We start from the raw sequence: 13,545 nt of genomic DNA, 5'->3' as shown, positions 1-13,545 counted from the left end.
TAGTCATGACTAAAGAAATATTCAGGCTGTAGTTTTGGTTGTGGTCCGACTATAGCGACTGTTTCATTTTTTAATCAGCGAATTTGATACACGAGTAAAAAAATAACTCTCAAACCATAACTGTCAAACTATTTTGAAAAAAGAACTAGTAGAAAAAATAGAAAATTTAAAAGGTGTATAATTGATACCAAGTTGAAATCAGATAATGAGCAAGGGTAAAAGAAGATGCATGAGCTGACAAAAGAAAAGGAGCTAACATAGACATAAAGTAAACCATAATTTGTCACTGCCTTACGCAAATTCAATACAAACATCAGACAAACATTAACTTGGTGGATAAGGGGGGGGGGCAGGACATCATTTATCTGCCGAATAAAACTTGAAGAAAAATTATTGGGATACACTGATTGTCTCCTGTGTCACATTTGCTCCTCCAGAAAGCACTTCAGTTGACAACACTGCGAGCAAAAAGACATAGAACTAAGTATTAGCACATTTTGACCAATTTGCTCAATAGATAGATTTCACAATACTGAAATCACGAACTTTGTTTACGGAGGTAAATTAGCGTGGAAGTATATGAGCTAAAGTTGCTAAAGTTTGAAACCAAATCATGCAAAAAAACTCAAAGTATGAATCGCTGAAATATTGAAGCTTGAGCTGCAAAACTCCGCGACAGCAGGAGGATGCGCTTTGAAATTAGAGCTGAAACTGAACACTCTAGTGATAATTTAAAACCGATATGAAACATATTGAGTTTGTGACGTAAAATCTCATTTGTTTTTGTTGCCCTTCTCTTTCTCTTTCCATTGTAAGCGGCATTTTTTGCTTGTGAGATGCCAATCACATGTTGTTCTGAGACGTATATTATCACTTTCTGTGGTGGCTTGCAATTTAAAAGCTAGTTGGATTTTCTGTCAAAATATACAGTCCTCCCACTCAACGAAAGAAAAGGGTTAACGAAAATATTGAATGTTGAATAACTGGTTCCCTGGAGATGAATAAGTGAACCATTTGGTGATAATCCTAATAAAAGTTGGAATGATTTTCGGTTTATAGCTGCGCTGCCTGAGTTCTTCACTTCTTTTTATCTATGACTCTTGACAATTTTACTGCAGGGCAAGTCATTTTACCTGTTGCTGTACGAATGTCAAATGATCTAGTTATTCCGTCGTGTTTTCTAGAAGTAGTTTAAAACCGTTTGCGCATAGTTGAAATCTTGCATACTGAAAGTTTGCAATTTTGCTGTGAGAGGGGTTAGAACTTGATGTGGTCGCCTAAGATTGAAATAGTTAAGTGTTAGGTCTTTTTTGTCGTTGCTATCAGAATTGACGTAAGTTATGGGGCAGGAGTTTAGGAAGCCTTCCGGTATTGTCACAATTGTTTAGAAACTTTCAGTTGTTGACTTCCCTTGTTTATGAGAAGTGTTCTCTTGATTGTTTGAATTATTTTGGAGCAGGCGGTGGAATCGTTTTCCAGACTATCTTCTGCTGTGATTAATGTAGAGCAAAATATTAGTTGTCAATGTTGCTATTATCGAGGTTCATGACCTTTATCGATGCTGTAAAATTTTACCGTTATCGGAGATTATTATCTCGGGGTATCCTCTCCTTAATACAAAACGTCTAATTGCAAATATAGAATCGTCGGTGTCTAGACTATGGCAAATTTCCAAGTGTACTGCACGGGTTACTAAACGCCTGAAAATGCAGATGTACTGTTTTTCAAGCTAGCGAGTATTATCCTCAATATAGAAGTGTCCAAAAAATCTAATCTGACAATTATGAATGAGTAGTGCTTTTCAGCGTCAGAAAGCGAACTGGCGGAAGATCAGACATCATTAATGTACTATTTTGAGCTCTCCAACGGCGGTATATGAAACAAATCCGGCTGAGTCTTCTTAGGTATCTTTGAAGACCAATGATTAAGAAACCTGTTGCGGGTACGCTGTGACGAACTCCGTTCCCAGCTGTGTTTACAGCTGTTAGTGAGAGCATCTTGAAAAATTAACGGAGTGAAATTGTCTTTGATGTCCAATATCATAAAGTGTTTTGGATTGAAAGGTATTGGTCCGTGTCTCAGCCTTCCTTTGACTCGAAAAACTCCATTTACATCCAAAAATTGATTGAATTGAAGAACTGAATCCACTGGTTCTATTTGTTGTCCAATTCGCATTCTGTTAAGTGTTTTCCTAAAACTGTTTTGTTTTGAAATCTGTATCAGATAATTTTGAGCTTCATTCTGGTTGTTCAGTTTAGTTCTTTTTTTGTAAAATGTTTGTTGCTTGGTACACGGTTGGTGTCCCTTAGAGTAGTTGTTTCCAAGTGGACAATTTTGTTGGCTTTACTACTGGGTTCATACATTAGGTAAAAGAAAATTTAAATTGGTCGTTGTTGAAAGTTTTGATTGATCAAGAACCATTGATCAGGGTCTTGAAAAAAAAGATTTTGGTCCTTGTTGCCACGTTTTTTTGAGTTCTGATGGTTTCAATCCTCTGGTTTCATGGTCCGCAGGGATGAAGTTTCATGGTATATATTTCCATTCCTCCTCTTTTAGAACGTCTGACTTACAGAGCATCGAGAACGCTCTATTTAGATTATCTATTCATGTATTCAGAAATATTCAGGCTGTAGAATTGGTTGTGGTTTGACTATAGCATTTGTTTTTTTTATCAGAGAAATTGATACACGAGTAAGGAAAAACTCTCATACCATAATTGTCAAACTATTGTGAAACGAGAACTAGTAGAAAAAATAGAAAATTTAAAATGTGTATAACTGATACCAAGTTGAAATGAGACAATGAGCAAGGGTAAAAGAAGATGCATGAACTGACAAAAGAAAATGAGCTAACATAGACATAAATTAAACCATAATTTGTCACTGCCTTACGCAAATTCAATACAAACATCAGACAAACATTAACCTGGTGGATAAGGGGGGGGGGCAGGACATCATTTATCTGCCGAATAAAACTTGAAGAAAAATTATTGGGATACACTGATTGTCTCCTGTGTCACATTTGCTCCTCCAGAAAGCGCTTCAGTTGACAACACTGCGAGCAAAAAGACATAGAACTAAGTATTAGCACATTTTGACCAATTTGCTCAATAGATAGATTTCACAATACTGAAATCACGAACTTTGTTTGCGGAGGTAAATTAGCGTGGAAGCATATGAGCAAAAGAAGTCAAATTATGAATCGCTGAAATATTCAAGCTTGAAACCATAATTTGTCACTACCTTACGCAATTTCGATACAGGCATCAGACAAATATTAACTTGGTGGATAGGGTATCATTTATCTGCCAAATAAAATTTGAAGAAAAGTTGATGGGATACATTGATCAAATCCTGTGTCACAATTGCCCCTCCAGAAAAGCAAAATAAAAAAACATAGTAAGCAAATTTGAAAAAAACATAGAACTAAGTATGAGCACATTTTGACCAACTTGCTCAATAGATAGATTTCACAATAGTGAATGAACGAACTTTGGTTACAACGGTGTGATTACAAATTTGCCAAAGTTAGAAACCAAATCAAGCAATATAAATCAAATTAGGAATCGCTGAAGGAGTGAAGCTTGAGCTGCAACACTCCGCAACAAGAAGTGGGCTCGCTTTGAAAAAATGGCTGAAACTGAATACTTTTATGGTCATTTAAAACTGACATGAAACATATTGAGTTCCTTATAATCTCTTTTGAACTTGTTGGCCTTCTCTTTCCATTGCAAGCGGCATCGTTTACTTGTGAGCTGCTTATTACTTGTTTTGAACGGATAGTTTTGATGACTTTTTTGGTACCTGATGTTGTTGTTTGAGATGTATTTTATCACCTTCTGCGGTTGATTGGAAATTAAATTATAGATGGACTTTTCTGTCAAAATATACAGTCCACCACTTCAACGAGAAAAAAGGTTTATTAAAATTATTGAATGTTGAACAAATGGTTCCCTGAAAATGAATAAGTGAATCACTTGCTGATAATCCTAATAAAAATTTAACTGATTTCTGGTATGTTGCTGCGCTCCCTGTGTTGTTCACTTCTTTTTACCTATGACTCTTGACAATTTTACTGCAGGGCAAGTCATTGTACCTGTTGCTGTATGACTGCCAAATGATCTTGGTATTTCGTCGGTTCCATAATGATATTGTGTTATCCGTCCGAGGGGACAAATAGCTCTAGGCGTAAACTCATTCACGAACCAGACTAAATTGTCCGCATTGAGTTGTTTTGACTGCTCTCTCCATTTCACTACTCTCTTCGAAATCTTTTCCAGAAATAATTAAAAAACGTTTGCGCATAGTTGAAATCTTTCTTCCTGAAAGTTTTAAATTTTGCTGCGAGACGGGCTAAAACTAGATGTGGTCGTCTGAGAATGGAATGGTTGGGTGTTAGATCTTTTTCGTCGTCGCTATCAAAAGAAACGTAAGTTATGGAGCGGGATTTTAGGAAGCCTCCCGGTATTGTCACAATTGTTTATGAGAAGTGTTCTCTTGGTTGTTTGAATTATTTTGGAGCAGGCGGTGGAATCATTTTCCAGACTATCGTCTGCTGTGATTAATGTAGAGCAAAATATTAGTTGTCAATGTTGCTATTATCGAGGTTCATGACCTATTTTAATGCTTTAAAGCGTTACCGTTATGGGAGATTATTATCTCGGGGCATTCTCTCTTTAAAAAAAACGTCTAATTGCAAGTAAACAACTGTCGGTGTCTAGACTATGGCAAACTTCCAAGTGTACTGCAAGGGTTACTAAATGGGTGCAAATGCAGATGTACTGTTTTTCAAGCTTCCAAGTATTATCCTCAAGATGGAAGTGTCCAAAAAATCTAATCTTACTTTTATGAATGGGTATTGCTTTTAAGCGTCAGAAAGTGAAATGGCGGAAGATCAGATATCATTGGTGTAATTTCTTGAGCTCTCCAACGGCGGTATATGAAACACTTCCGGCTGAGCCTTCTAAGGAATACTTGAAGACCAACGATTAGGGAACTTTTTGCGGTACTCTGTGATGAACTCCGCTCCCATGTTTTTGCAGCTGTTAGTGTGAGCGTCTTAAAAAATTAACTGAGTGACATGGTCTTTGATGTCAAGAATCAAAAAATGTTTCGGATTCCAAGGTATTGATGCGTGTCTCAGCCTTCTTTTGGCTCGTAAAGCACCATTTCCATCCAAAAGTTGGTTGACTTGAAGAACTGCATCCCCTGGTTCTTGGTTTTGTCCAGTTTGCATTCTGTTAATTGTTTTCCCAAAATTGTTTTGCTTTGAAACCATTATCAGGTAATCTTGAGCTTCTTTAGGTTGTTCATTGTATGTCTTTTATGCACAAAGTTTGTTGCTTTGTACACGGTTGTTGTCTTTCTGAGCAGTCGTTTCCAGGTGGAACATTTTGTTGGCTTCACAACTGCGTTCATGCCTTTAGTTAAAAGTAAATTGGTCGTTGTTAACAGTTTTGTTTGATCAAAGATCCATTGTTCAGGGTTTTGAAAAAGAGATTTTGGTCCTTGTAGCCAAGTTCTTTCGAGTTCTGATGTTTTCAATCCGCTGGTTTTATGGTCTGCAGGGTTGAATTTTCCTGGTATATGTTTCCATTCCTCCTCATTTAGAATTTCGGACTTACAGGGCATTGAGAACGCTCTATTTAGATTATATAGTCACGACTACAGAAATATTCAGGCTGTAGATTTGGTTTTGGCTCGACAATAGCAACTGTTTTGCTTTTTAATCAGCGAATTTGATACAGGAGTAAAAAAAATTACATACCATAACTGTTAAACTATTGTATAAAAAGAAATAGTATGAAAAAACAGACGATTTAAAATGCGTATAATTGATATCAGGTTGAACTGAGATAATGAGCAAGGGTAAAATCAGATGCATGAGCTAAGGAAAGCAAATGAGCTAACATATATATATATATATATATATATATATATATATATATAAAGTAAGCTATACTTTGTCACTACCTTACGCAAAATCTATACAAGCATTAGACAAATATAAATTTGGTGGATATGAGGAACATCATTTATCTGCCAAAGAAAATTTGATGAAAATTTGTTGGAATACACTGATTGTCTCCTGTGTCACATTTGCCCCTCCAAAAAACAATTCAGTTAACAACAATGTGAACAGAATTAAAAAAACATAGAACTAATATGAGCACATTTTGATCAACTTGCTCAACAAATAGATTTCACAACAGTGAATAAACGAACTTTGGTTACAGCGGTGTGATTACAAACTTGCCAACGTTGGAGCCCAAATCAGGCAAAAGAAGTCAAGTTAAGAATCTCAGAAGTAATGAAGCTTGTGCTGTTACACTCCGCAACAAGAGGAGATCTCGCTTTGAAAATATGGCTGTTATTGAATACTCTTTTGACAATTTAAAACTGATATAAAACATATTGAGTTTGTGACTTATAATCTCTTTTGTTCTTGTTGCCGTTCTCTTTCCATTGTAGGCGGCATTGTTTACTTATGAGCTGCTGATTACTTGTTTTGAACGGATTGTTTTGATGACTTTGGTACCTGATGTTGTTCTGAGATGTATTTTGTCACCTTCTGCGGTGGATTGGAGTTTATAAAATAATTGGACTTTACTCTCAAATTATACAGTCCACCCCCTCAACGAGAAAAAAGGATAAGAAAATTTTGAATGTTGAATAACTGGTTCCCTGGAGGTGAATAAGTGAACCATTTGATGATATTCCTTATAAAAGTTGGAATGATTTTGGGTTTGTGGTTGCGCTCCCTGTGTTCTTCACTTCTTTTCATCTGTGACTCTTGACAATTTTACTGCAGGGCAAGTCATTTTACCGGTTGCTGTAGGAATGTCAAATGATCTTGGTATTTCGTCGGTTCCATAATGATATTGTGTTATCCGTCCGAGGGGACAAATAGCTCTAGGCGTAAACTCATTCACAAACCAGACTAAATTGTCCGCATTGAGTTGTATTGACTGCTCTCTCCATTTCACTACTCTCTTTGAATTCTTTTCCAGAAATAATTAAAAAATGTTTGCGCATAGTTGAAATCTTTCTTCCTGAAAGTTTTAAATTTTGCTGCGAGACGGGTGTTTCCTCGGTTCCGTAATGACATTGTGTTGTCCGTCCGAGGGGATAAAAACCTCTTGGCGTAAACGCAATCAGAAGCCAGACTAAATCGGCTGCTTTGAGTTGTTTTGAGTGCTCTCTCCATTTTGCTCAGTTTACTAATTCTGAAATTTACTCTCTTTGAAGTTTTTTCCAGAAGTATTTCAAAACCAATTGCGCATAGTTGAAATCTTTCTTCCTGAAAGTTTCAAATTTTGCTGCGAGACGGGCTAAAACTAGATGATGTGGTTGTCTGAGAATGGAATGGTTGGGTGTTAGATCTTTTTCGTCGTTGCTATCAAAAGAAACGTAAGCTATGAGGCGGGATTTTAGGAAGGCTTCCGTTATTGTCTCAATTGTTTAGAAATTTTCAGTTGCTGACTTCCATAAATTATGAAAAGTGTTCTCTTGGCTGTTTGAAGTAATCTTTCCCATATACCTCCTAAAAGCGGAGCAAGCGGTGGATTCATTTTCCAAACTATGTTCTGCTGTGAAAATTGTTGAGCAAAATAATAGTTGTCAATGTCGCTTTACCCAGGTTCATGACCTTTATTGATGCTGTAAAATTTAACCGTTGTTGGAAATTATTATCTCGGTGTATTCTTTTCTTAATACGAAACGTCTATTTTTAGGTAAACAACGGTCGGTGTCTAGAATATGGCGAACTTCCAAGTGCACTGCAAGGCTGCTAACCGCCTGAAAATGCAGATGTACTGTTTTTCAAGCTTGCGAGTATTATCCTCAATATAGAAGTGTCCACAAAAAATGTAATCTTACTTTTATGAGTGGGTAGTGCGTCAGAAAGCGAATTGGCGGAAGATCAGACATCATAGGTGTAATTTTTTGAGCTCTTTAACGGCGGTATATGAAACACTTCCGGCTGAGTCTTCTTAGGATTATTTGCATACCAATGATTAAGAAACTTGTTGCAGGTACGCTGTGACAAACTCAGTTTTCCTGTTTTTACAGCTGTTAGTGTGAGCATCTTGAAAAATTAACGTAGTGACATGGTCTTTGATGTCCAGTATCATAAAATGTTTTGGATTCAAAGATATTGGTGCGTGTCTCAGCCTTCCTTTGACTCGTAAGACTACATTTCCATCCAAAGGTTGATTGAATTGAAGATCTGAATCCCCTGGTTTTTTTTGTCCAGTTTGCTTTCTGTTAATTGTTTTTCAAAAGTTTTTTGCTTCGAGCTCGTTATCAAGTATTCTTGAGCTTCATTCTGGCTGTTAAATGTACTTATTTTTTAACATAATTTTTGTTGCTTTGTACACGGTTGTTGTCATTCTGAGCAGTCGCTTCCAAGTGGAAAATTCTGTTTGCTTTACGACTGGGTTCATACATTTAGGTAAAAGTAAATTTGTTGTTGAGAAAATTTTTGTTTGATCAAAGATCTCTTGCTCAGGGTCTCGAGAAAGGTATATTGGACCTTGTAGCCACTTCACATCGAGTTCTTTTGGTATCAATTCTATGGTGTCATGGCCCGCAGGGTTAAATTTTCCTGGTATATGTTTCCTTTCCTACTCTTCTAGAATATTTCAAATTTTTGTTGACACGGTTAGCCTCGAAAACCTTTGTCCTTTGTATTACTTTATCCATTCTAATGATGAAGTATTATCCATCCAGAATTGAACTTAATAGACATTTAATGTCTTTTCTGCGTCTATGAATTAGCAATTTCGGCTTCCATTGTGGCTGCCTCTTATTCAATTTAGGTGTAGTTGTTTGCTCTATGGGAGCTACTCGGGATTCGCTAATTCATAAGTCACAAACGTTTTTCCTAGTAGTAATATCCCATCTAAATAACCGCTAAGGGTGCTATCTCTGATAAATCTGTGAGGACGTGAAGCTGCTGACTGGTCGGTGATCCTTTTAATAGGCATCAATTCGTTGTAAAATCTGGCATGCTGTTGACTCTGTGAATCCATTTCTGTAGGCAATATAAAATTCGGCTCGTACTCCTTGGTTCCGTTTCTTGCGTTGTTTATTGACTGCTTGAAGATGCCCCTGAATTCGCATTGCAAATGGCATTAACAAAACCAATAGGTCAAAAAGCGAAACTGCTCTTGACAAGAGTTATCTTCGCTGTGATCGTTCATATTTGATGTCTAAATTTGGTTTCCTAAATAGGAAGGGGTCGTTTTTGACATCCCACATCTGTCCCAGAGCTCGTTGTGTCAGTGTTTTACCTACTTCAATTTTCTCAATAAAAAGAAAACTCAAAATGTTAGTGAAGAACTTCGTTAAATTGAATCCTTTCTTTGTTAGCGTTTTTTTGATGCATGTTATCTGTTCCATTGCTTTTCGTGTTGTCTGGAAACTCTGTCGAAACTCCATAAAGAAATTACTCATTATTGATTGACTAACTCCAAGTAACAATTTCTAATTATAAATGACACATTTTTCAAATAAATAGATAGCACAAGAAGGCGCGAAGTTTGCACCGAATGTGAGTCGCTTGTATAATGTTTCGGGGTAGGTCTTGTACCATATAAAACTTAATGTGTGTTGATTTTCTTTCCGTACCGCTGTCTGCATAAACATGATATCCATATCTTTGGTAAGCGGTATGGCAAAACTTTAAAAGCGTAGTAGGAATCCAATGAAATTGCAGAGAAGGGCTGGTCGAGTTAGAAGCACTTTTTTCAATGATTGTGCTTTGTAATTAGATGCTGGGTTTGTTACACGACGAATCTTTTTCAGTATTAAGCTGTAGTAAGTTTGGGTTAACGGAAAGTTTGAAGGGTTCTCTTGTCATCTTGGTTTATTAAATATGGTGAGGTTTTTGTTGTACTTCTTCTTTCACAGGTTCTAAATATTTAAGCATGCCTTCGTCAAATGTTGTCTTTTCTGACTTATCCCTATTAAACAATGTTATGTTACGGTTGCATTGGTTCTCCTCTGTTATGTCTCTATACTTGATTGCGACAATCGGTGTTCCGATTGTGAACTCAAGTGCAACTGTTCTTGTAAAAGAATCGGCTCCTATCACAACACCTATTCTGTTGTCTCTGATTTGCAGGAAGTTGATGCCGCTTAAATGCCGAACTCCTTACAAACGCTGTTGAGCATCTAAATTGGCATGGTTGATTTTTCAAATTCTTTGGAGGAAGTCGCAATCACTGGTAGCCTAATGACTGGTCTGCTGCTGTTGATTACTCCAATCGTTAGAATATTTCTGTTGTTCCATCGTGTGTTCTTGGTATAACATTGATACAGGAATTGTAACAGATTTCCCATCGCGAATTCCTAAATTCTCTGCAATTGTCTTAGACATTTGCGTATTGACACTTCCACTGTCAAGAGAGCGTATTTTCTCATGAGAAGGTCTCCCAAAAACACTGTTAAAGGTTTTGCTTGGAGCTGAATTTGAGGTCGAATCCAACTGCTCGGCTGGCTTTTATTAGAAGTGTAGTTCTTGTGTCGGCTTTTTCTGCCTGAAAAACTTTGCGAATTTTGGCCTGTTGAGTGCTGATATTGTTTATAAAAGTTTCCTGAAGTTGGCTGCTGTTGCAGAACATTGGATGTATTGGGCACTTGATGTCATTGCTCGTTTATGTCTGTTGTAGCAGTTACTAATGTTGTAGTTAACATTTGTGTTGCTGTTGTTGTTGTTGTTTTTGTTGTTGCTGTTGTTGCTGTATCGGCTTCTGCTGGTTTGTTTGTTTTATTAACCTACTACCGAGAACTCGAATTTTTGTTCCACCGAGAGCTGTTTTTTGTGTTTGTGTAATAAATTTGGTTTCTGGTCAAGCTATCACCATCAGGCCTGTATCCAAATGATTATTGTTTTTGTCCTTGACTTTTTGCCTGTATTGAGTTGAAATTGTTACGGTGTTTTGTTGAATAATGAAAGCCGCTATAAATCTCTAGCTGGGGTCTGTATCAACAAGATGTTCAGGAAGACAATTCGGGCATAAGTGCAATTGTCGCAATGTCCGCTGTCTGTTGTAGACGTTTTCACTTAAAAATTGTCGTCATTTTCCAAAATTTTGGATTTGTGAACAAAGCGGACAATTCTTTCTGACGTTGATCCTTTGTTTAGAATTTCCAAGTGCTTGTGTTCTCTCAAAAAAAGTATTTTTGTTATTAGTAAGAGGCATATCTTCGGACGTTTTTGCATACCTGTGTATCTAATCTTCAAATCGAATCAAATATGGATTAACATTTCTTTGCGGATGACATCCTCGTTCCGATTCCAATCTCATTGCAACAAGTAAATTATCTTTGGCTACTCTGAGAACGACGGATGATTGCTGTTCTGGCGTAAACACGTGAAGAAGAAAAGTTTGCAATAATTTTCTGATTAAAGCTGCAAATGTAAAAAAAGCTGTCTGGGATGTCTCTCGAAGGTTTGGGCCAGCCTTCCAGTTTTTCAAGATATGTGGTAATAACAACTTGCGGTCTTCCGAATCTTCTCGTGAGTTCAGTTATTGCATCCTTGTGAAACTCTCCATTATATTAATATCCAAAATTGCTTCTTTTGAGCGATATGTGATAGGGTTTATGAGACCGAAAGGGACACATTATTGTATTGATGATTTGAAATAACAATACCACTCTGGCTATTAGAAGGGGTCTCCATTGTTTGTTCTTGGCAAGTTGATGTTTGAATGTGGGTTTCTCTGTTTTGGTGTAAAACAGAGGTTGCAAAGATGATAATTGGTTGAACAGGCTGTATCATTTTCAGGTAATTATGTAGAAGATACAAAGTGAACTGCGGGTTGTCTGACATTGGAGCTATCTTCGTATCTCTCCATCCTGTTCTCTCTGATTTCTTGTATCACATGAGACAGATTCCGGCAAGACCTTGTCTGTTCCTCCAGGTCAGTTGATTCTACTGATACGGTTGTATGTTGTACGTGTAAACATGGTATTCTCATTGTAACAGAATTGGTTGCAATTTTCGGGTGGTAAAATGCTTCTATACCTTGTCTGTTTATGTTTTCTTTTGAAACCGGAAATTTTGAAGGTGTTAGACAATTTTTGTGTTGTGTTATCTGTTGGTGATTTGTACTGTTCCCCAAAATTTGTTATTTCGATGCTTTGTTTTCTGAAGAAACCTTGGCATTCGAGGTACTTTTTTGATCTAATCCTTTATCGCTGTCGCTGCCGTCGCAGCTGTCCTCTAGCGATAAAATCGGTAAACATTTTTTGAGCTATGAACGCTTTTGAATATCTGAGTTGTTTATCTGAAAGCTGACGACTTTTAAGTTTTGCTGATTGATTTAGTATTGATGTTGTTTGGGGTTTTTGATCGTTTTTATTGGGTTTCACAAACTGAATTGGTTCGTTAGATTGGTTATACCAATTTGTTTCAAAGCGTTCGTTATATTCAATGTTCTGGGTTCGCTCGGAAAGATCAAGTTGTCTTTCGTTTCCTTCGTTTGATTCTGTAGATTCACTATTGGAGGTCCGCTCAACACTTGTTCGAGAACAACCCTGTTTTAAACTGTTCCTATTCTAATCTTTTTATTGATTACCAGTCCCTGCGTTGTTGTTTGCTGTATTTTCTACAGTTTGTCTCTTGCTACGCTCGCAAGATTGATTCGACGCCGTAGAATCTCTGCTGTTTCTTCGCTGACTAACAGCTGAAGAATAGTCAATTTGAAACTTCAATGGTTGTTATCTATCAATAATGAGTCCGATTTCTTTTGGGAATGAAAACTGGTATTATTTCTATCAACAAATTTTTGGCATGAGTGTTGTTGATGTGATATAAAAGATTCATTCTGCAGAGTGCTCTCTTCGATGATTTTCTCGAAATATTAAAGGAATTATGTGTGTTGTGTTTCTCCGTGTGATTTTCTTCCTTGTATTCTTTGTGTCGTATGTATCTGCTCGATATAATTGTGATGAAGGCGCATACAATGCTGCTTTTGTGATACGATTGTCTCTTGAAGCATCAACTCTGTTCATGTTTGATTCAGTCCAACCGTTTAGAAATTTCTGCTGTTTGAGCAACGTCAAAATGCGTTCACCTGGGCTTTCAGCAAGTGTGGTGTTATCATTGGATGTAAGAGTAAACTCGGAAACATTATCCAAAAGCTTGTTGAAATATGCCTTGTGTTCTAGCAGGGTGTCAAACTTGAGTTGGAAAACGTCAACATTATCGATCTGATAATATTCCTCAAGGAAGTCGACAACTGAGCCCCACTCAGCCTCATATCTCATGCTTTAACGGATTAAAATCTCTTTCCTTTTTTCTGTTTTTGGTGCCAATTGTGTCTGTCTAATTGCTATTTGGAATTGTACAGGTTATCGTTTTTTCCTGTCGGGCAAAATTTCTTGCTTACTACTTAAATAGTTTGCAGTTTTGATTTGTTTCAGATTCTCAGCAAATTTAATCTTCACTATCAAAATAGCCCTGTTTTGTTGCACTCAAGAGTATTCAGTGTTAATTGAGGTTGGAAAAAGCTGCTCTTTCTATTCCGTTGTCTGT

At 37.0% G+C, this 13,545-nt stretch overlaps 1 protein-coding gene across 1 annotated transcript in view; it reads left to right on the top strand.

Annotated features, from left to right (window-relative positions):
* Positions 1–13,253, top strand: part of LOC142346991 (dual serine/threonine and tyrosine protein kinase-like) — a 32,561-nt gene extending 19,308 nt beyond the window's left edge. Inside the window, exons 2-3 of the mRNA XM_075398906.1 lie at positions 11,806–11,929; positions 13,179–13,253. Of these exons, the coding sequence (XP_075255021.1) occupies positions 11,806–11,929; positions 13,179–13,253 (199 nt within the window). The remainder of the gene's footprint in view (positions 1–11,805; positions 11,930–13,178) is intronic.
* The last annotated feature ends 292 nt before the right edge of the window (positions 13,254–13,545 follow it).

This window comes from Convolutriloba macropyga, chromosome 1 (genome assembly GCF_964194025.1).
Source record: "Convolutriloba macropyga chromosome 1, txConMacr16.3, whole genome shotgun sequence".
In the NCBI taxonomy this organism is placed as follows: domain Eukaryota; kingdom Metazoa; phylum Xenacoelomorpha; order Acoela; family Convolutidae; genus Convolutriloba; species Convolutriloba macropyga.
This window is presented reverse-complemented; position numbering and strand designations above follow the sequence as displayed.